General features: G+C 41.4%; 1 protein-coding gene across 2 annotated transcripts in view; it reads left to right on the plus strand.

Moving 5' to 3' along the window:
* Pgr (progesterone receptor) overlaps nucleotides 1-21893 on the plus strand; it is a 54607-nt gene that overhangs the window by 14625 nt on the left and 18089 nt on the right. Inside the window, exons 3-4 of one of the 2 annotated variants that reach the window (XM_027415153.2) lie at nucleotides 1962-2078; nucleotides 20628-20933. In XM_027415153.2, the coding sequence (XP_027270954.1) occupies nucleotides 1962-2078; nucleotides 20628-20933 (423 nt within the window). The remainder of the gene's footprint in view (nucleotides 1-1961; nucleotides 2079-20627; nucleotides 20934-21893) is intronic. The other variant, XM_035444537.1, reaches the window with a different exon arrangement.

Here is a 21893-nt window from a genome sequence, read left to right on the forward strand (position 1 = left end):
CTCCAATTAAGAGTGGAAGGTCTTCCCATTCTAGAAGAACACTAAACCAGAAGTCACAACATATGTGCAGAGGACCTGGTGCAGACCTGTGCATGCTGCTTCAGTCTCCTATTTAAAGGGATTTGCTTTCTTGGTATCTTCCTTTCCCTCTGCCTCTTCTTCCTTGGGGTTCCCTGAGGAGGGATTTGATGGAGACTTCCCATTTTGGGCTGAATGTTCCAAGGTCTCTCTGTGTGTGTGTGTGTGCAATGCCTGATTCTGGATCTCCATGTTTGTTTCCATCTTGTGCAGGAGAAGGCTTCTCTGCTAATAGCTGAACAAGGTATTAGCAGAACAGAATGGCATTAGGAGTAATATCATCACTATTTTTTTTCCTTTTTTAGAGCAGTATTATTTGCTTTTTTTCTAAGTTTCTGGGCTAAGAAACTTTTTTCTAAGTTTATCTAGTCTCAGGTTCTTGGTCACCTAAGCAGTGTTTGCTATGGACTACATCTGGTAGAGTGGGCCTTTAGTCAAATGAGTTATTGGTTGGTTACTTCCACAAACTTTGCGCCACCATTGCCCTAGTATACACACCCAGTAGAAAAACAGTTTGTGGTTGCCTTGGTGTTTATGTTACTCTTTTGATAGCATGCAGAACATCTTCATGTACCAAAGAGGCTGGAACATAGGGGTGGAGGGTCTATGTAGGCACCAGCTGGACATCATGTTCAATATAAGTGTTGTCTTCAGCAATGGGTCTTGTATCAAATTGTGGAGAGCAACCCTATGGTCTTGGTAACAGCCTGGGTTATTCGGGAATTCCCAAAGGTCCCTTTGGTCAATCACTTAATTAGATGTAACCCAATCCCAGTACTGGAAACTTCATTGGGTGACAAGAGATGGTCAGTGGAGATTCTTTCTCTCCCATTATTTGGCAATTTCATTTATATCATATATATATATTTTAAGACATTTCTACTTTATTAGTTTTTCATACTACCCCTCAACCTCACTCGCACTTAATCTTTGCTGTCTCTCCCAATATTTCCTTTCACAACTCCCTCTCCTCTCACACTTCCTATGTGCTTGAAGAGTGAGTCTCTGATTCTAGTGCCTTCTCTTGGAATCTTTTCTTTCTGTTGGTTCATCTTGTCCAATTTCAGTGTAATAGTGTTTGTTTTATCGTATTGTATTTATTTTGTTATATTTTTGAATGAGTGAATGAATGAATGAATGAATCAATCAATCAATGAAAATCTAGCCACCCCGGGTAAAGTTTAACACTGAATTGTCATTTATACCTTCTGTGAGAACAATTAGTTTTCTCCAGTAGAGTGACATTGGGTATGTCAACCACTCCAGGGCAGGCTTAATGGTCAGTAGTAGTTGATCCTGCATGATTGTCATGTTCCTTTAGCCAAACAAACTGCATAGGGATCAAGCTGTAACTAGCTTAGGCTATGCTGTGTCTGTTTCGCTGTTCTGATGGCCCAGCATTTATGTCCAAAGATGATCATAATTTAGAACAGACTGAGCCTCCAGACATTATGGAACCATTTAGACCATTTGTACATCCATTCCAATCTTCTATGGGTGCCCACTGGACCAGTAACATGGGTTATGTCAATCCCTTAAAGTTTTAACTTTATGTCAGTGAGCTCAGTTATCAGAAATGCCCTTCCCACTGGAATTTAAATGCTGGATTAGGCAGCTCTTTATCTGTCTTGACATAACATTGCATTCAATTTGATAATCACAGCTTCCTTATTTAGGTGTAAACAGTGGTTTAACTATTTCTAGCACTCACTATCACCTCATTTAGGCCCTGAAGTCACAGGTGAGGTCTGTCTCATTTCCAGGATGCAGTGGTGGCCAGCAAGACTGGCTGTGGGGGCCATTAACTTGATGCCCTATGTCTACCCTTCGACTTGGAGTCGTTAGAACTTGTGAATTATTTGTACTTTTTTTTCATTTTTTAGGGCAGCATAACTATTTATGTGCTGGAAGAAATGACTGCATTGTTGACAAAATCCGCAGAAAAAACTGCCCAGCATGTCGCCTGAGAAAGTGCTGTCAGGCTGGCATGGTCCTTGGAGGTAATGTTGAAGTTTTCAATAGTATATCAATAGTATACTATCTTATATTTCTCTTATAACGCTGAGTCAGAAGAATCCCATTTTTATTCATCTTTATTCTTGTTTTTCTTGTTTATTGGTGGTGACCCCTCATATTCTAGTTTGAAGTAACCAATAATACAATCCTGTTAATGCTGTAGACTTCCAGCATGATAAGTTCTGTTGGGAGAGGAACACCTATCCGTCTAGACTGTGTATCAGTAAACTTTATGGTAATGCCTGGACATGTCTTTAGGTGGTATGGGTTGGAGTCTAGGCTCTGCCACTTACTAGTGTTATTTTAAACAATTCACCAACCCTTTGGGGGCATCAGACTTCATAACCCTAGAATAAGAGAATAGAGTTCTCTTTAAGTTCAGAACTTGATTCTGAAACTTTGTGAGATGCAAATTAAGCCTTGACCAACTAAACTATGGTTACAACCATGGACTAAGAATTCATTTCATAAACGTGTGGTAGTAACTCATTGTATTTTTTGTTATTAGACTCTCTATGGCTTTTGATAATATAGTAGTAAATACATTAAAGTTGGACCTGGCAGATGAGCAAGTAGCTAAAGGTGCCACCAAGCCTAAGTTCAAACTTCAGAGCCCATGTAGTGGTGGGGGGGGATCAACTTCCCAAAGTTGTAGTCTATTCCTCGTATGTACAGCATGACATATGTGTGCCTGTGTGTGCTCTTGCACACGTGTGTATGTGCGAGCACTCGCGCGCGTGCACACACACACACACACACACACACACACACACTCTTAATGAAACACATTAAAGTCATGGGCTAGAGACATAGTAAAATGCTTATCTTTCAAACCTGAGTACTTGAGTTTGCTCTCCAAAAGCTACCTTTTTTAAAAGGCTGAATATGGTAACACTGACTTATGACCCAAGTTCTACAGCGATAAAGACCAAAATGTCACTGAAATTTGGTGGTTAGTCAGTCTAGACTACTTGGAAAGCTACAGAACTGTTAACCAATACTGTCTCACATGAGAAGATAGAGGAATGACACCACCGATGGTTGTTCTCTGGCCTCCACAACCACATATACAAGAATGCATGAACACTCTTACACACACACACACACACACACACACACACACACACACACACACACACATGCTCTCACACACATACACATGAACATATTAAAGCCAGACTTTAAATGATGATTGTGTTTATTCTTTGAGAATTTCATATGTTTTGGTCATATTTGTTCCCTCAGTAACACTTCCCAGATTTCCCCTCACCTATCTACCCACACAAGTTCTACCTCTTTCTCCCTTCCTCTTTTTCTCTCTCTTAAGAATAAAATGCCATGGGATCCAGTTTCTGTTGGCCAACTCCTCGGGAGCACAAAGCCTGCCAAGAAGTGTGGCTGATAGACACAGAGTCATTCCACTGGGAGGGGGATATCATATCCTATACAAGAATGTCTAGGAATTGGTTTTGTGTGTGGATAAATCTGTCAAAAGCACAATGAGGCATGCATTACATGTTGAGATTAAAAGTTTTCTTCCTGGAGCTGCCTAATGCAAGCTTGCTTGTGTTCCCTCAATGTTCCACATTTCTTCCTTTGGAAAATGCTATTTTTAGACCAATATTCTTCAAATTTAAAACCTCACCCAAGTGTTATTTCCTCCCTAAAAAATTTGCCAATGTTCTTGGACAAAAACTAACACCCATTCAACATGCTGGTCACTTTTCTGAGCTGCAATAATTCACTGAGTTGCAACATTCTTCATATTTTATGGTTTCATGATTAGAGACTATTTTCCCCAAGTCAACGCCCAAGTCTTAAATGTGTCCATACAATGCCTGGTTGGGGAGGTGCTCAGAGGGCAGGGACTGCATCAATACACCCATTTTCAGGACTTCTCAAGTCCTGCACCTCATTGTCCTCCTCTTTCCTGTTCCATTTTATCCTCCCAAGTCTTTGTAATCTCCCACAGTTTTCGAAGCCAGGACTTCCCCACAAATCACGTGTATTGCTGTTGGATCTACAAGAAGGATGTGGAGATGCCGTGGCTACCCCTTGTTTCCATCACTGTTTTTTTTCTATGGCATGTTTACCTTAGGGAACACCAGGATCTCTAATGTAATGATTCACTTCCACTAGGATCATAACATTTTTATCAAGTCTCTGAGAATTTCATAATATATTTTGATCATACTCAACTCCTACTCCCCAATTCCTCCTAGATCCACCCCTCACCTCCTTATCCAACTTTGTGTTCTCTCTCTCTCTCTCTCTCTCTCTCTCTCTCTCTCTCTCTCTCTCTCATTCCCTCTCTCCCTCCCTCCTCCCTCCATCCCTCCCTCCCTCCCCCTCTCTTCTTTAAAATAATAATTGACAGCATGCAAAGTCTAGTTTGCACTGTACACATACTAATGGTTGTGGGGTCATCCATCCACTGGAGATTGGTTGACCCAATCCATCAGGAGCTTTAATCTAGGATTCTTCCCTAAATACATTTAAAGGATTCTTCCCTTTGAGTACAGATTAGAAATAGAGCTCTGGCAAGAATCTTCAGAGTATGTCTGATGATGTGGGTCTAACCTCGTGCTGTCTTATAATATTCTTGGGCTTTGCCCTGTCATCCAAGCTTGTGCAATCTTTCAATGCCTTCTCTATACAAACATCATGTCAGTTTACCACATTATTCAAACCATACCAGAATACCTCCATAATTACCACTATATTTTCACAATTCTACAGGATTACTGTTTTAGCTTTGATCCCTCCATCTCCTGACTTCTTCTCTTCCCTCCCCTCCTTTCCCTTCCTTCCTAATTTTCTTTCTTCCTGCCTGCTTCTTTACTCCTCTTTCTCCCTCTTTTTGATAGCAGCAGAAAATAAAATTTCTCACTGTGCACTATGCTTGTCCTGGAGGCAGGAGGCCCTTGAGCTTGATATCCAGGACTCACCTTTTCAGAAAGGCTGGGCAGGGTGATTCTAGTTCTAGGGTGGTGAAGATCAACACGTCACTGGGTTTGATGGCAGCTGGTCTAGCCTATTTGGCATGCTCTGGGGCTGTAGCAGACACTGTTTCACAAACTCCAGCCCTCATGGGGTTTGTACTCTGCAGTGGGGTTAGTGATACACTTGCTGAAGGACAAAAGTTTCTGTGAACAACATTGAATGGGTGGACAGGTGCATGAGTGTTAAGGAGACAGCTTGCCCCTGAGCCTTACTATGGATCACATCTTCACTTGACATAGCTGTTTCCTAAGAAGGGCTGGTTCTGAAACTGAGTTTGACAGTGATAATGTTACTAAAGCAGAGTGAATATATATACAAAACAGCTAAAATGAACATTCAAGGTACTGCCAAAAAAAAAAACGGTTTATGTAGCACAGGTGATTTTCATTCCTCCAGGGGAAGAATGGATTAGACCAACATGGTTTCTTTAGTGTGCTACACACCTATGTAGAGCTGTTTTTGCTGCTCCAACTTACAGAATGGTCTGATCTCTACTAAGGTAATTGAACTGTAAAAGATGGGAGTCTGAGTCTGGAGAGCAAGGGGCAGAGTTCACAGGGGAAGATTCGGAGAAGCCAGGAGTGTGGTCTGGTCTCAAGAGGGCTAAAAGTGGGAAAGAAGGGAATCAAGATCCACCGGGCCTTCCATGAGCCATGTACTGTAGTGCCTGTCATCTTTCAGAGCTCCTGTGGTCAGGGAAGCCCTGGCAAATATGGGCTTCCTCCACAAACTGGATTCCTTCACGTGCTGATCTTTGCATAGCTGTCTCTGCTTCCAGCTGTCTGTCCTACCTCTACAGGAAGGCAGTGTACTTGAACCACATTCCACACAGTATTATGCTAAGAAGGGTAAGGCCAGAGTGAATGCTGGGAGATACAGCCAATGTTTCCAAGAGCTCCAGAGTGTTAACATGTTATGAGAGGAAAAGGAGAGTGGTGTGTATAAAGCAAACACTGTGTGTCTGAAAAAGTACAATGCTGCACACCTTGGCAAGGATTATTTGGGGGGGAATCTCTATTATTTATTTATTTTTAGCCTCATTTTCCATTCCAACCAAAATTCTCCCTTCCACCCCTCCTCCCGCCCCCTTTACCTCCCCGCCCTGTCCTGTCTACCCCACATCCACTCCTCCAGATAGCTAAGGGCTCCCATGGGGAGTGGACAAAGTCAGGTATATTAAGTTGAGGCAAGACCAAGCCCCTCCCCACTGCTTTAAGTCTGAGCATGGCATCCCATCATAGGGAACTGGCTCCAACAAGCTAGTTCATTCACCAGGGAAAGATCCTGGTCTTACTGCCAGGGGTCCTTCAGACATCCCAGGCTTCACAACTGTCTTCCTCATGCAGAGAGCCTAGTTTGGTTCCATGGAGGCTCCACAGGTTTCAGCCTACAGTTCATCAGTTTCTGAGAACTTGGTTCAGCTGTCTCTATATATTTCTCCAAGAACATGAGGGAACTGGGTGGTCAAAGTGGGGAGGGATGGAGAGAGACAGAGGGGGAGAGAGAGAGAGAGAGAGAGAGAGAGAGAGAGAGAGAGAGAGAGAGAGAGAGAGAGAGAAAGGAAAGAGACACTCTGGTAGAGAGCCACTATGGGGTTAGGGAGAAACCTGGTGCTCAGGAAATTCCCAAGAATCCACAAGGATGACCCCAACAAGAAGACTCCAGGCATTAGTGGAGGGGGTGACCAAACTGGCCTTCCTCTGTAATCAGATTGGCGAATAACCTAACTATCCAGCAAGTGTGGAACCAGATGCAGAGATCCATAACCAAGCACCAGGCTGAACTCCGGGAATCCAGTAGAAGAGAGGGAGGAGGGAACACACGAGCAAGGGAGGTCAAGATCATGATGGTGAGGATTTTTCTAGAATGTAAGCCAGTAGAAAAGAAGTGAAGCTTAGAAGTTTTCTTGCAGCAACAGGAACCCGGAGTTTGAACTGCTTTCAACAGATAGTATAGAAGTGAACTTTTCAAGCAAATCCTTGGTCTGCCTGTGAATAAATCCCATTTTCTCACTCAACCCAGTCTTCCATCCCTGAGCTTGTCTTTCTTTTTTCCTCAGTCATCTCCACAACACTTCCGAGGCCTGTGTTCCGGGCCACCTTCATCTGTGTCTGCACACGGTTTGCTTTCTCTTCTCTACTCATGAACTCTGACTTTTACTTTATAAGTTCAGGTGTAACATTCAACAGAGTGGATATTGTTAGCAATAATGCATGTGGGGTCCTTGGCGGATTCCACGGCAGGCGAGGGTGACCAAAGCGTGGGACAAACATTCTAGGCAGACAGAGCTTAAGTGAGAAGTTTTATGAGAAAGGGGAGGGGGAAGGAAAGAGAACAGAGGGAAAGAGACACAGAGATAGGACAGAAGAAAAGAGAGAGAGGGGAAGTCCTCTGCTGTGGGGGACAACAGGAAAGAGAGAGGAAAAGCGAGTATAAGTGGGCTGGGGTGTTTCTTTTAAAGGGGCCCTTTGCACCTGCTTGCAGACTAAGCAATTAAGGAACCAGGGCTGACCAGGGTACTGCCTGAGTGCATTCTGCCAGGTAACAGGGGCAGGCCAGCATAATGCCTGAATCCTTAGAGATAGTGTCTGAGGAGAGACATGTGAGGCTGATCACACAGAGAGAGAGAGAGAGAGAGAGAGAGAGAGAGAGAGAGAGAGGGAGGGAGAGGGAGGAGGGAGGGAGGGAGGGGAGGGAGGGAGGAGGGAGGGAGGGGAGAGGAGGGAGGGAGGGAGGGAGGGAGGGAGGGAGGGAGGGAGGGAGGGGAAGAGAGAGAGAGAGGAAATGGAACATCCTTGGAAGATTTCTTCAGAGAAGACCCAGAACATTGGGGGAGGGAATGATTCCTTGCTGTGGGTGCATACCAAAGAAGCCCCAGACAAAAGGCAGCAACAGGGTCAACTTGGGGGAGACCTATTGCAGCTGCTTCAGATTTCTTTATATTTCTCCTGCTTGTGAGTGAAACTTGTTTTATGATAGGATCCAAAGTTCACAACCCAATGGCTGCAGCCTCACTGATGAGAGACACATGTAGAGCTAGGAGCCTGCTGGCAAACTTCCTTGTCTGTGCTTCTGTTTGCCTGTCACTGACTCCTGTTTCTTATTGCCATCCTTTGTCCCAGATCTGAAATCATAGAGAAGTTAATCCCTTTGCAGAGCAGGCCTCCCTCAGCGAACTATTTTTGGGAATGAAGGGACACTATTAATATTTGAAATGTGACAAGGGATATAAATGGGAACTTTTCTGGGCGAGCTGGCATGCAGATTGGTTCTCCATTTTGCTAATGTAAAGATGCAAAGTGACCAAAACAAACATGTAGTCTCTTGGGGATATAGATGAAATAGTAAGAGCTTTGCTACATAATACCCAAGGCATAAACTCAATTAAATAAGGGTATATAGATTAAAGAGAGGAATTAATGCTTTAAGGTGGTATTTAAAGTGGTATGCTTCCTAAGTAGTCTCCACTGCTTACCCCACTCTTCCTTGAGTACTTACCCCAGAAATAATTAAACACATGCTATCTTTCCTCCTAAAAAATATTTCCAACAATGTTTAAGGCTACTACTGATTGAAATTGTTTTAATTTAGTTTATATTGCAAAACATGTTGTCTTCAAAATAACTGAGTTTCACAGTGTGGATGGGTCATAAGGACTAATACAATACAGCATTTTCTGGTTTGTTTTTGAGCTTTTGTGTTAATTGCAGTGTTTCCCCCTTCCGTTTCCTTCCTCAAAGTCTCCTCCCCGCTATGCTTCAAGTTCATGGTTTCTTTTTTCATTAGTTGTTATTGCATGTATCATATATGTATTTGTATATACATATATATTCCTAAATGTAGCTGGTTGAGTCCAAATAGTGCTATTTGTGTGTATTTTTTCCAGGGATGACCATTTGGCATCAGACCAATTGATGTGCTTTTTCCTGGGAAACTCCACATCTTCCACTCCCAGCTTTCTTCAGTTGCCTATAGTTCTTTGTGTATGGCTGAGGCCTTGTGTGCTTTTCCCCATCCAATATGTCATGCTGTTGGTGTCATCTTTGTTCAACTCATGTTTGGACAGTCATGTTGATGGGACTTTATGTGTGTAGCATCTGATGTTACTAAGAGGCACAGTTTCACAACAAACTCGAGATCCTCTGGCTCTCACAGCCTTTCTGCCCCTTCGTCTGCAATGTTCCCTGAGCCTTAGGTGTGGGAGTGTTTTGTAGATGTACCCATTGAGACTGGGTTCCACAACTCTGCATTTTGGTTGGCTGTGGTTTTCTATAATGCTCTCTGTCTGTTTGCAAAGATAAGTTTCCTTGGTGGGGGGTAAAGACTACACCTAACTATGGGCATGAAGACAAATGTTGCTAGATTGCTGTTATGGACTACGGTGGTTTAGTAAATGAATGGTTGTCGATGCTCCTCCAATAACCATGACTTCACTAGCACTGCATAGAGAGGTAGGTTTCCAGTACCAGGCAATTTTTAGAGAGATAATCTGGGGATTACAAAAATTAATATATTTCAGAAATTAGATTAGAGAAATATATTGGTGGCCCAAGGACATGTGAGGAACAGAAATACAACAATGGCCTAATTATATCATTAGTGCATCTATACAGTTTATCAGAAAAAAAGTGTCAGTACACTTGAGTATCCTGGGGTTCAAACACAGTTGAACCTTTCTAAGAGTCATTGACAGGAATCTGCAGAACAAATAACCCCTGTCACCCAGAAAGAAGGTCATTAGGGCGAAGAACTAGATTCAGTGTCAACATAGTTTAAATTCAATTCAAGTTTCCAGAGTAGAGGGGACTATACTTGTGGGATGTAGAAGATGTGTACACTTTTGATTGATATCTGGGTAGTTCAGAGCTGGCTTCCTTCACAGTAAGAGGAGAATGCTGTGGAAGAAATCACTGCTCACACTACTGAAGGAGCCTGAAACCCTCCTCATTCCTTCCCACCTTCCTTCCTTCCTTCCTTCCTTCCTTCCTTCCCACCTCTCTTCTTTCCTCTCGTCCCTGCTTCCCTCCCTCCCTTTCTTCAGTTACATTTATTTCTCCTCCCTAAGGCTTCTCATTTCACATACAGACTCTTGAATAAAAGTGAAATATGAGAGGAAAATCTTGTCCAGGGTTTAATAAAATCCTATGGGGGAATGTCAGAAGAAATATGGTTTTGACATGTCAGGACATAGATTCTGTTGAGTCAGGACATAGATTCTGTTAATGGTTGTTTGTTCCTATCTGCTCCAGTGACTGTTCTCATCCTAAGAATGATGTAGAAGCTCTCTGGTCATAGTGCCTGAGAGTTTTGTTTTTATGAATCACTTCCCTGGCTTTTCACAGGTCATGGTGAACTTTTACATTTAGTTCATTGCTGTGCATTACTGAGTAGGTTCCACCCCTAAGGATGCTGATGGATGGTGATATATCGTCTCAGCATGGCTTCATTTGTCTAACTTCTTGCCTTTAGAAAACATTTTGCATAATGACTCTCTCTCTCTCTCTCTCTCTCTCTCTCTCTCTCTCTCTCTCTCTCTCTCACACACACACACACACACACACACACACACTAAGTAAGTAATGCTTGTTGGAGCAATTTTGTAGCTTCATTTTTTTTTGTAGCGAGTCATATACTCAAATTTTTTAAGTTGTGTGAGGACACAGTTTCTGGCCCACTCCCTTTGCCTCCCTTTCACTTAAAGCTCAGTCCTGCTTCTCTTAGAGAATGGTGTCCCGGCTGAAGAAGATGGGTTGTATAGCAAAAGTTTTACTATTTGACATTTCACCACCACACTTTTCCTGGAGAATCCTCCAGATCTGAATTCAGCTTAGAAGTCTAGAGGCCTGTCCTGTCCTATATATATATATATATATATATATATATAATATATATATATATATATATATATATCTTGAAGCTGCCACAATCCCTCTTAAGGCAAGAATCGCTGTGGATGGTGGCTATGTCTTTCTTCTCTGGCCCTCACACACGGCCCCTTTTCTATGCTTTGAGCCAGCATTTCAGGAGACCATACCCCTGACCTTTCTCCATATCTAATGCCCTGAATTCTGCACCCTGGTGTTGTCTTCAGATCACAGTCTATGTGTGCCTGCTACACATCCTCCCACACTGGTGTTTCAGCCTCACTACTGTGCTTAAAGTTCTTCTAATTTCAGAGCTACTTTTGTCACTGCTGTCTAGAATTGCTTGTAGTATCTACCAGAGTACAGATTCGGGAGTTCAAATTCCTATTTTTCATTTAACATTGAGTAATTTAGACAAATACATACTTTTAAAACTCAACTCTTGTCTAGTTGGAGAAACGGTTACATTGGTGTTGGTATTTCCTTTGAAGTGTACATGCAGACACATTGTTGGTACTGAAAATCACAGGCAGATCCTGACAGGAAAATGAGGGACCAAGTGGTATCAGGGCAATACTTGTTGTTAGAGCTTAGTCTGGGGCAGCAGTCCTGGCCTTGCACAGTGGTCATTGTGCTTTGCGAATCTGAAGTCTTAACCATCACAAAAACATTCTTCTGTAATTACTTGCAAGTGTTGAGGAGACACCTAAAAAGTCTTCCAAACTAGAGTGATGTGTATTATGACCCTCAGGAATTCAAAGTCTCACCCATCCTTAATGTCCTCTGAACCTCATCCTTTGTGCCCTGTCCTTTTGACAGATGCTTGGGGATCTCATCAAGGCTACATTTTAGCTTCTGACATCATGCGGGTGCTTCACTCCCTACAATGGTATCAAGTGCTTCGCATGAAGATCTCACACCATATTTCGAGATCAAATGTTTCCTGTAGGGATAAAGAAAACCAGCAGCAAAATAGAGACATGATGGTACACAAAGCAAACAACACTCATTTCAGAGTTGTATCCAGCATTAATTCTTGTTCTCTTTACTCACAACAAAGTGAGGTGGGGACGACACCAAACCTGCGGTATTCTCATATCAGTTCCTGATTTGTTATCTCTTTCAGGGAACACTAGCTGTATCACCTAACCCTCATACTCCCTTGTCCATTTTGCTATTACCTATATGATTGCTATTGTTTGAGTACTTCAGTCAGTTCTGTATTCTAGCTCATGATTCTTCTATGGGTTTTGGGCTGTGTTTTGTTTTTTTCTATCTTAATGAAGAGTTTAAAAATGTAGATGTGTGCATGTATGTATGGTGTATTCATGCAAGTGTGTATGCATGTTTTAATAGTGTGTGTGGAAGCCCAGAGTTGATGCCTGGTGACTTTCTCAATCGATTTCCACTTATTTTATTTAGTAAGGGTTTCTTATGAACCTGAAACCTCCTAATCCAAGCTGCACTAGCTAGCCAGCTTGCCCCAGGGATCTCAGGCCTGTCTCCTGAGTCCCAGGACTGTGAGATACATACAACAAGCTAGCTCCCTAGACCTAGTGTTTCCTTTCTATCAGATGTACTTGCTTCATTCGGAAAGTTGTCTTTTTCTTTGAGAGTAGCTTTTGTGTTCTTTTGTTTTAAATTATATTGCAAACAATAATTCAAGATTCAAAAAATATCAGTATCTATTTAACACTGCTATAGCATTCTGGCAAACCAAACCTACTTCTCACTTTAAAAAGCAAATATATCATAGTTGCTTACATTTTTCACTGGTGGTGGTGTCATTACGACATCTGGTTTCCATTGGTCACTCAGGACTTTCAACAATCAGCCCACTAAGGTTCCTAGCAAACGAGTCTTATAAACTAGAGTAAGCCAAAGCCAGGATTGACTATTGGGCTGGTTTTGACTGTTGACTGTTTTTGCTGTTTCTCACTTACAGTACTTTTTAAACTTTAGACCATGGGCTCATATTCAGTAGAAGTTAGTCCTGTGCAGATAGCCTTAACTGAAGGTGTGTCTTGCACAGAGAACTTACATTTCACTATTCCAGACCCCTGGGGGTCACACCAGTAGAGGACAGCTTCTAACATTTACCTTTTGCCCTTGTTTTCCCACATCTTCAAAGCAGGAAAATGAGCCCCAGAGCTGGGTGAGGGAGGCTTGTTCTTATGAATTTGAGAGGAGACTTTCCCCACACACCAAGCAGAGACAGAAAGAACTGCTTCATTCCCCAGGCCCCATCAGTGCATGGAGGTGGCCTTTATTTGGAACCTCCTGAATATCTGAAGTTTACAAGAGCCTAGATACCCTCAGAGGTACTTAATTTAGTAGCTGTTGGGCAGTATATTACATATACTTAGGTCCTCAAATAATATTTGCATACAGAAACATGATCTTAAAGACAATATGTACAGTTTCCAAATTGTAGAAAAATCATGTAAATGAGTGACCATGTCTGTCAGTTGAAGATTTTGTTTCCCTTTAGAGGACAGTATTGTACATGTTTTGATTTTAGAAATTTCTTGAAGAACTCTCAGAATATAGTCTCTGACTCCAGGAGCATGCTGAAGTTACAAAGGTATTCGAGAACTTGACCTACCAAAGAAAAAAGATAAGAATCTGTTGCTGAGGAAGGGGGAAAAGAGGAAGAAGGAGGTGAGAGCGAAACGTTGGCTGTGTGTTCCTTCTTCAACTTCCCAAATCTTCACTCATGTTTTCTGGAAAGAGAAAATGTGTGGCATTGCCTTTCCTCTGTCCCAGATCTATGCACCTCCTTTTAGGTGTCTGATACTGCTGAACAAAATCATAGGAATCTCCAGTTTTCTTTTGTTGATGAGCTGTTGTTACTTGTCAAATATATTTTTCTTAGCCCTGGAAGTTCAGGGAATGACTGTCAAGATGTAGCTTTGCCTAGGCCTGCTATTTTTCTTAGCAATGATAAACAGTTTCTATCTGAAAACTCATGTCTTTGTAGATGATCTTAGTTGTTCCCTTAAAGGCAGGTTTCCTTGTTCCTTCTTCTTCTCTTGGTTCCTGGTCAGTATCTCAGAGTTAGCACTTGTCTGCTTCTGCATCCATCATCTTTCCTCATTGACATTAGTCTTAGTCCTTCAAAAAACTGATTTGGTAAGTTTTCTTATCTGAATTCCATGTTGCTGACATCATTTCTTACACTGTCTACTCATTTAGTTTTTCCAACTGTGTTCTTAAATCCATGATAGTTCCATTGTTTGCTCTGCCACCTCATTTTGCCTTATTCTCATTATAGTTATTCTTTTTATTTGTTTCTCTTCAGTTTCTTGAAACTTAGATGCCACTGTATCTTTGTCATGTATTGAATGACGTAGGTAAGGTAAAGATGCCTCTTGTAATCCAGCATTGCTCACTTAAGACAATAGATGCCACAGTACATGTGAGTGTTGTAGAAAATACACAAATAGGGAAATTTTTGAAAAATAACCACAAGTGGTTTTTTATCATCTCTCATTTCTTTCCCACCAAGTATCAAAATTAATTAAGGGAGCTAGGGAGATAGCCCAGGGTTAAAGATCTTGCTGCATAAGCATCAGGTTGGAGTTCAGACATCCAGAATCCATGAAAATGCTGTGAATATGATGCAACCCTGCTGTAGTTCCAACCTCAAGCTTGCTGTGCAACTTACCATATCATCAAGCTCTGGGTTCAGCTGAGAGACCATGCTAGAGAGCAAGCTGGAAGAACAACTGAGGATGATTCCCAAAATCAGCCTTGGGCTTCCATATGCCTGTACACACACTTACACACACACACACACTTACACACACACACACACACACACACACACACACACACTGGATAAAGGGAACAAGTATTAAAGTGACTGTCATTGCATATGAGCTATCTAAGAATTAAAATTTCACCTCGTCTTGTGTCAAATACATACACTAATTTAAAATTGAGTATCTTAGTATTGGATAGGTAAAATAATTGACCCTAGTAACCAAGCTTTTATAAAATGATAGGATTCATATACACATATGGCCAACACAAGGTTCATTTTGTATTATGATATAATAACATAACTGCAGATGAGGGAAGGATTATTATATCTTTTTAAGCACTTTTGGAAGAACAGGCTGACACTCATGGTGGGAGGTAGATTATAGAGTTAGAAAGATTCTAACAATTTCACTCTTTAGGAATATATCTCTTAATAACACTACATTTTTGTAAATCATAAAAGTAATTCTCCTGGTGTTCAAAGTCCTCCTTTAGATGCATTGCTTGATTTTTTTTCCTAAAGAGTTGTCAGTCTGAAGATTTTAAAATAAAGGCAATTAGAAGGTCCTCAAGTGGGGTCAAGTGCAAAATCTTTCCCTGACTGTATTAGCTACTGGTGCCATATTCCCTCAATTCCCCGGGCATTGTGCTTCATCTATTTCATTTGTAGCATGTCCACTGTTTAGCACAAGTATCCTCCTTGTTTAAAAGCCTTCTCTTTCACTTTGAAAACAATAGACCCATTAAATCAGGTCGTATGTCTGCTGTGAACTCATCTTCCTGATCAGGACCTAGCACAAGGCGCCACTAAACTTTTCACTGAAAAAAAAATAAACGAATAAGGGAAAATAGCTTTTGGCTGGATGGTAGTGCTGCATGCCTTTAATCCCAGCACACTGGAGGCAGAGGCAGGAGGATATCTGTGAGATTGAGCACAGCCTGCTCTACAGAGTAAGTTCTGGGATAGCCAGGGCTATACAGAGAAACCCTGTCCTGAAAAAAAAAAGAAAATAGCCTTTGATTGACACATTTTCTAGGGTCTATATTAACCTCATAAAGTTAGAAAATCACTAGATTCCCATAAACCTCATCTCTAAAGTGCAAATACTAATATTTATTCAAATTTTTCAATATTAAATATTTATTCAAAATATTTAATCAGGACAGGTGAGTGACACAGCTCAACATTTGATCATGCTTTGACTTATGTAAAGATTGATCCATGAGCATAACCATGTAAACTTTCCATATTGATTCCAGCTATATTATATATAATCAACATGTGAGGGAGGTAGGGTTTTTACATTTGGGGAGACTTTTTTAAAATCTGATCAATGTGTAAAACTTTTGCTCTGGTTTTCAAAAGACAGCAGTATTTGCAGTGTAATCAAATACTGGTTAAACCAGAAAAGGGGGGGTTATGAAAAAAGAGAAAGAAGGCAAAGTGAATTGTAGGAAAGTGTAAGGGATTGAGGATCACCATGGGAAACAATGAGGAGACTAAGGTCTAAGGGGGTCTTCTGTGGTGTGATACTCTGCATTTTTCTAGTGTTATTATATTGTAAAGTGTAATTAAATACTTGGAAAACAAAACGGGATGGTGTATGGGAAGGATGGTTAGAGAAGACTGTGATCATGACAGTTCCCATGTTATTCTATTTCCTTGTCCATTTTATCCTTTCTGCTCTTTCTTTATTCCTTCTCTTTCTTTCTTTCTTTCTTTCTTTCTTTCTTTCTTTCTTTCTTTTCTTTCTTTCTTTCTCTCTTTCCTTCCTTCTTTTTCTTCATTTCTTCCTTCTTTACTCCCCTTTCTTTATTCCTTCCTTTATTCTTTCTTTCTTCTTCATTTTTTCTTTCTTTCTGTGTCTGTCTGCATGTCTAGTACTGGAGAAAAAAAATCTAGGTTTTCACACTTGCCAGACAAGTGTTCTCCCACTGAGTTATATCCCTAATGCCCTTATGGTTCATATTCTGAGGCATTAAATGGTTTTATTTTGCTCATGAAGTTACCAAAGTTAGCCTTGAAATTACTCTGTAGCCCAGGATGTCCCTGCCTTTATAGTTTTCCTGCATTGGCTTCCCAAGTACCCAGGAAACAACCATGCACTACCACGCCCAACTCCCTAATGCTTTTCTTTTCTGCCTTCTCTTCTTCTCTTGACCTCCTCCTCCTTCCTGTCCTCCTCCTCCTTGTTGTTCTCCTCCTTGTCCTCCTCCTCCCTCTCCTCCTCCCTGCCTTTCTCCTCCTTGTTCTCCTCCTCCTTGTCCTCCCCCTGCTTTTGAGGCTAGAACAGAGGGCCTCATGCACCTAAGAGGCACTCCACTGCTGAGGTACATTAGTAGCTCCTAAACTCTTTTCTGTTTGGCTTTTTAAAGGGGAATTTTATTACATTAAGCATTTTAAATTTGAATTATATATAAGAAAACTATGAAATAATCTGGGTTGGATAACTGGAAGAAATTTTGGTTTTTATATGTTTAAACTATATAGTCTCTTAGAAAAACATAATTTTTTAAAATTATTTTTTAATTTTGTGACTACGTGTGTCTATGTTGTGGTTGTGCAGGTACCAACAGAGGCCATAAGAGGGCCTTGGATAACCCAGGATCTGGAATTACGGGCAGTTGTTAAGAATGTAATTATTATAAGTAAAAAAAAAATATGTGAAGAGAAATAAGAATTCAGAAGGAAAACCACTTGGAGTTATTATTAGGGTTGGGAGAGGGTGTGTTGTTATTTTTGCTATTAACCATTGATTGCAATGTTATATCAGAACGAACCATTAAAAATATTGGGGCCAAGTTCTGTGCTGTTGCCCACAAGTTCTCCCCTAAATCTCTTCACCAGAGCCTCTCCCTGAGAAGACTTATCCCATTTGAACCAACAGGGGAGGGAGGAAGGGACAGGGAATCTGTGCTTTAACATCAGATACTCAGAGCTCTGCTCGACTGCTCATGCATTAAGTGTGGAGTCCCCAGCTCTCTGCATTGCTTCTGACCTGCAAAGGGAATCATTCATTTTCAAGACTGCACTGATACCAATGACACATCTGTGAATTTCCCAGTTAACTGTAGGTGTTCCGTAAATCTGACTTTTTTCTCTGCTAGTGACATATCCTTTCCCAGGAAGCCCATCTGACCTCTACACTAGGTTCTCAATCCTTTCCCTTGTTTATCTGGGAACTGTCTGCCTGTAACCTACAAGTTTTTGCTGTCTTTCATGGGGTTTCACAGGACAAATCTCATCCTTTGTCTTTACAGTGACATCTGAGCTGAGAACTAAGTAAACTGGCACTGTCTACTACCAGTCTGTGGTGTGTGTAAGCATGAGTTTTCTGGCCGAGCGGGTCCCACAGACCTTGAGCCCTAAATGAGCACACAGATGGTATATTGGTTATGAAACTGTTGGCCAATGACTAGGGCTTCTTATTGACTAGCTCTGTCTTAATCATTAACCCATTTCTATCAATCTATGTATTGCCATGAGGCTGTGGCTTACCCAGTAATGCCCAGCATGGTATTACTCCTCCAGTAGCATTGTGACTCTGTCCTGTGGGCTCACTCTGCCTACCTTTCCCAGAATCCTCCTCCTCTCTTAGCCCTGCCTATCTTCCCGCCTGGCCAATCAGTGTTTTATTCATTAAACAATAAGAGAAGCATATAAAGAATAACATCTCACATCAGGTGTGAACTAGGAAAACGAGAATGTCCAAATCTAACCACTTACACCAACAGATGCCTAGTTCAGGGATGGTTCCTTAATTCAGCTCAGTGCTGCATGAGTCAAGCAAATGTGTGAGTCACATCAAGTACAAGAGTCAGAATACCACCACCTATGCTCCAGGAGCATTGAACCTTTTGACACTGTAACATGACTTGTGGACTTGTGTTGTGTGACACTATTCCCAGGGAGACCTGAACAAATGTCTGCTCACCCCAGAAAGCAACTGACAACAAACAAAACTAACAATATCACCCAAGTCCAATTTGGTGAACCAGTGAGCTTATTAGTGTTGTTTATAGAAGTATTAATAACACAAAGGCAGGCACATCACCAAAGGCTAAGGAAAGATATTACCCTAAATTCCTCTGAGTGACTTACAGGCAGCTCAACAGAAAGGATAGTCTCTCTTCTGGACAGATAGGAAGAACCTTCTCTTTGGCAATTGTTCACTGAGTCTATCTATAACCTTGGCTATGGCCTCGTGGATCTTTAAGTTTCAATTCTCCCAGACTTAATAAAAAACTTTGCCTCCTCAGTCAATACCCTTCTCCAAGGTGGAATGTTCCCACTCAGAGGGTATTGCTGCACAAAAGTCTGCCATCTACAGATGTGTTGGGATACAGTTACAGCTATCCTGAACACATCTAACCTACTGGCCGCACATGTACATAACTAGACCATTATAAACAATAACCAGGCCTCGAGCAGCAGCCACACCGCATAGTCCCTTCACAGTGAAAAGCTGTACCTAACCTGGGGTGGTGGTGGCTGGGCCTGTGCTTAATCAAAAAGACTTTCTCTGATTCACTCCCCATGTGTCTGAAAAGTAGCAGCCTACCTATGCATCCAGGTTCCCATCAATCTGTTATCCTATCCAAGTATTAACTGGGCTGAAGCTGCTTAGCTCCTAAGATTGAGTATGGTTGAATTCCGGATGGTATGGCGGTCAACAGATGTTGTCAAGAGCAAATTCTACTTCCTTGCCATCATGTTTTTTCTTCTGAAAATAAAATAATTCACCAAACTAGAAATTTTACAAGTTGGCTATAAATATATATATTCTGCAAGCACAGATCACAGATCACAGATCACAGATGAAATTATGTCTTCCCTTAATTTAGGGAAGATAATTGTTTCAGTTAGGGTTTCTATTGCTATGAAGAGACGCCATGAAAATAGCAAGTATTATTTAATGGGGTGGCTCACTTACAGTTCAAGGTTCAGTCCATTGTCATCATGTTGGGACATTGCAGCATGCAGGCAGACGTGGTGCTGGAGAAGTAGCTGAGAGTCCTACACCTTGCAGGCAACAGAAAATTGTCTGTCACACTGAGTGAAGCTTGAGCAACACATACCTCAAAACCTGCCCCCACAGTGACACATTTCCTCCAATAAAGCAATTCCTACTTCAATAACACCACACCTCCTAATAGTGCCACTCCCTTTGGGATTATGGGGGCCAATGACATGCAAACTACCACAGTAGTATTAGTTTTGTTTATTTTGATCTTGTAGCAGTACATGGGTTGATTTTAAGAAACATGAATCTGCTGAAATTCTATGAAAGGCATGGGGTTTGCATGATGTGTATGAATTGTAACAGTCTTAAAAGAATAAAATCCAAAAGAAGATTCACAATCATAAAACCCTGTTTGCACAAATGTAGCCTGGACCACAAGTTTTGGAGGGCAATCCTGTTACACAATTGACCAACCCTGATTTTGGTGTCTCCGAAATGCTACTTGCCTTCCCATGTGCCTTGGAACTCAGAGCTTGATAACCTCTGCTCAGTCCTGATGTGACTACACACATACCTGGTAACCCAGAGAGTACCGCTATTATTTAACCCAAATATGATCTCTCCTTCTGCCCCTCTCTTCCTCTCCCTTTCCCTCTCTCTTTTTTTCTCTGAGACAAGATGTTATGTAGTCCAGGCTAGTTTGAACTCACTGTGTAGTTCAGGAAGGCTGCTTTGGTGTTCTTTTGATCCTCCTGCCTCTGCCTCTCAAGAGCTGGGATTATAGGTATGTGTCGCCATGCCTGCCCAGCTTTCGCTTTCAGATTAATGATAAAAAGTACAGTGCAGTGATTATAAGGCTTAAAGAAAACAATGCAATGCTAGGATAATGAATACCTGTGTTTACACAAAGTTCTTTCCCTTTCTGTCTTCTCTGTAGGTCGGAAGTTTAAGAAGTTCAATAAAGTCCGAGTTATGAGAGCCCTCGATGGTGTTGCTCTCCCTCAGTCAGTGGGCATTCCTAATGAGAGCCAGCCCTTAGGCCAGAGAATCACCTTCTCCCCAAGTCAAGAAATGCAGCTGATCCCCCCACTCATCAACCTGCTCATGACCATTGAGCCTGATGTGATCTACGCAGGACATGACAACACAAAACCTGACACGTCCAGCTCTTTGCTGACCAGTCTCAATCAACTAGGCGAGAGGCAACTGCTTTCAGTAGTCAAATGGTCTAAGTCACTGCCAGGTAATTTGTATGTAGTAACATGCATTAAAAGGTATTATGTTTGGGGCACTAGCTGAATGTTAAAACTGTCTGGACAGTAAGTTAACCCATCATGTAAACAGCACCATATGTCTAGCAATTCAAAATTTTTGGTAAAGTCTCACACCTGTGCTTGGTTCAGTTTGTAGAGCACTAGGTTAACATGCATAAGCCCTGGGATCGATCCCCTGCAATACCTGCACACACACACAAGATTCATAATGACTATGGAATACATGTTGAGGGTGGCTGATAACTAACTGCATGAAACACTTAAGAAAGAGCAAAGCATATGTGTGTGTCAAACCACAAATATAGCAATTCAGAAAAAGACATGTTAGCCAACTTCTTACAATGTCAAGTTCATTCTAAAGCCTAACTAAAGTTTTGAGTCTGTTCAAGATAAAATTAAATGTAACAAATCAAAACAATACTCGGAACCCCTGTAATTTCTAGTCCATGAAGAATAGAAAATATTTAATGTTAATAAGGTATTTGGAAAGACAAGTGAACTTCAATCACCTTTTTTTTCTCATCACACCCAGAGAAGGGGAGTGTGGACCAGCTGTAGTGAGAATTTGTGTATTTTCATGGAAGTATTTCACTTACTTTATTAGCATGACTTGTCCCTCAGCACAGCTCTTTAGCAGCCAAGTGGCTGGTAGAATTATGAGGATAAATTTTTCACTTGGTTGAATCTTAGATGGCAGAACCAGGCAAAGACTAGCAATTGTTAGTTTGAGCCTCAATGTCCTGATTAGAATCAGAATAATTCTTCCAAAAATCACATGCTCCTCACACCAATGACATCCTTGCACTGTTCATTTTTCTGATACATGGTCAAGAATTAAACACATTATGTCCTTTTTGTCCTGGAAGAAATTCAATTAGTATTTTTTAGGAATTCCTTCCCAATTTGCATGAATGCATTTCTTGGCTATT

This window comes from Cricetulus griseus, chromosome 4, assembly GCF_003668045.3.
Source record: "Cricetulus griseus strain 17A/GY chromosome 4, alternate assembly CriGri-PICRH-1.0, whole genome shotgun sequence".
NCBI lineage: Eukaryota > Metazoa > Chordata > Mammalia > Rodentia > Cricetidae > Cricetulus > Cricetulus griseus.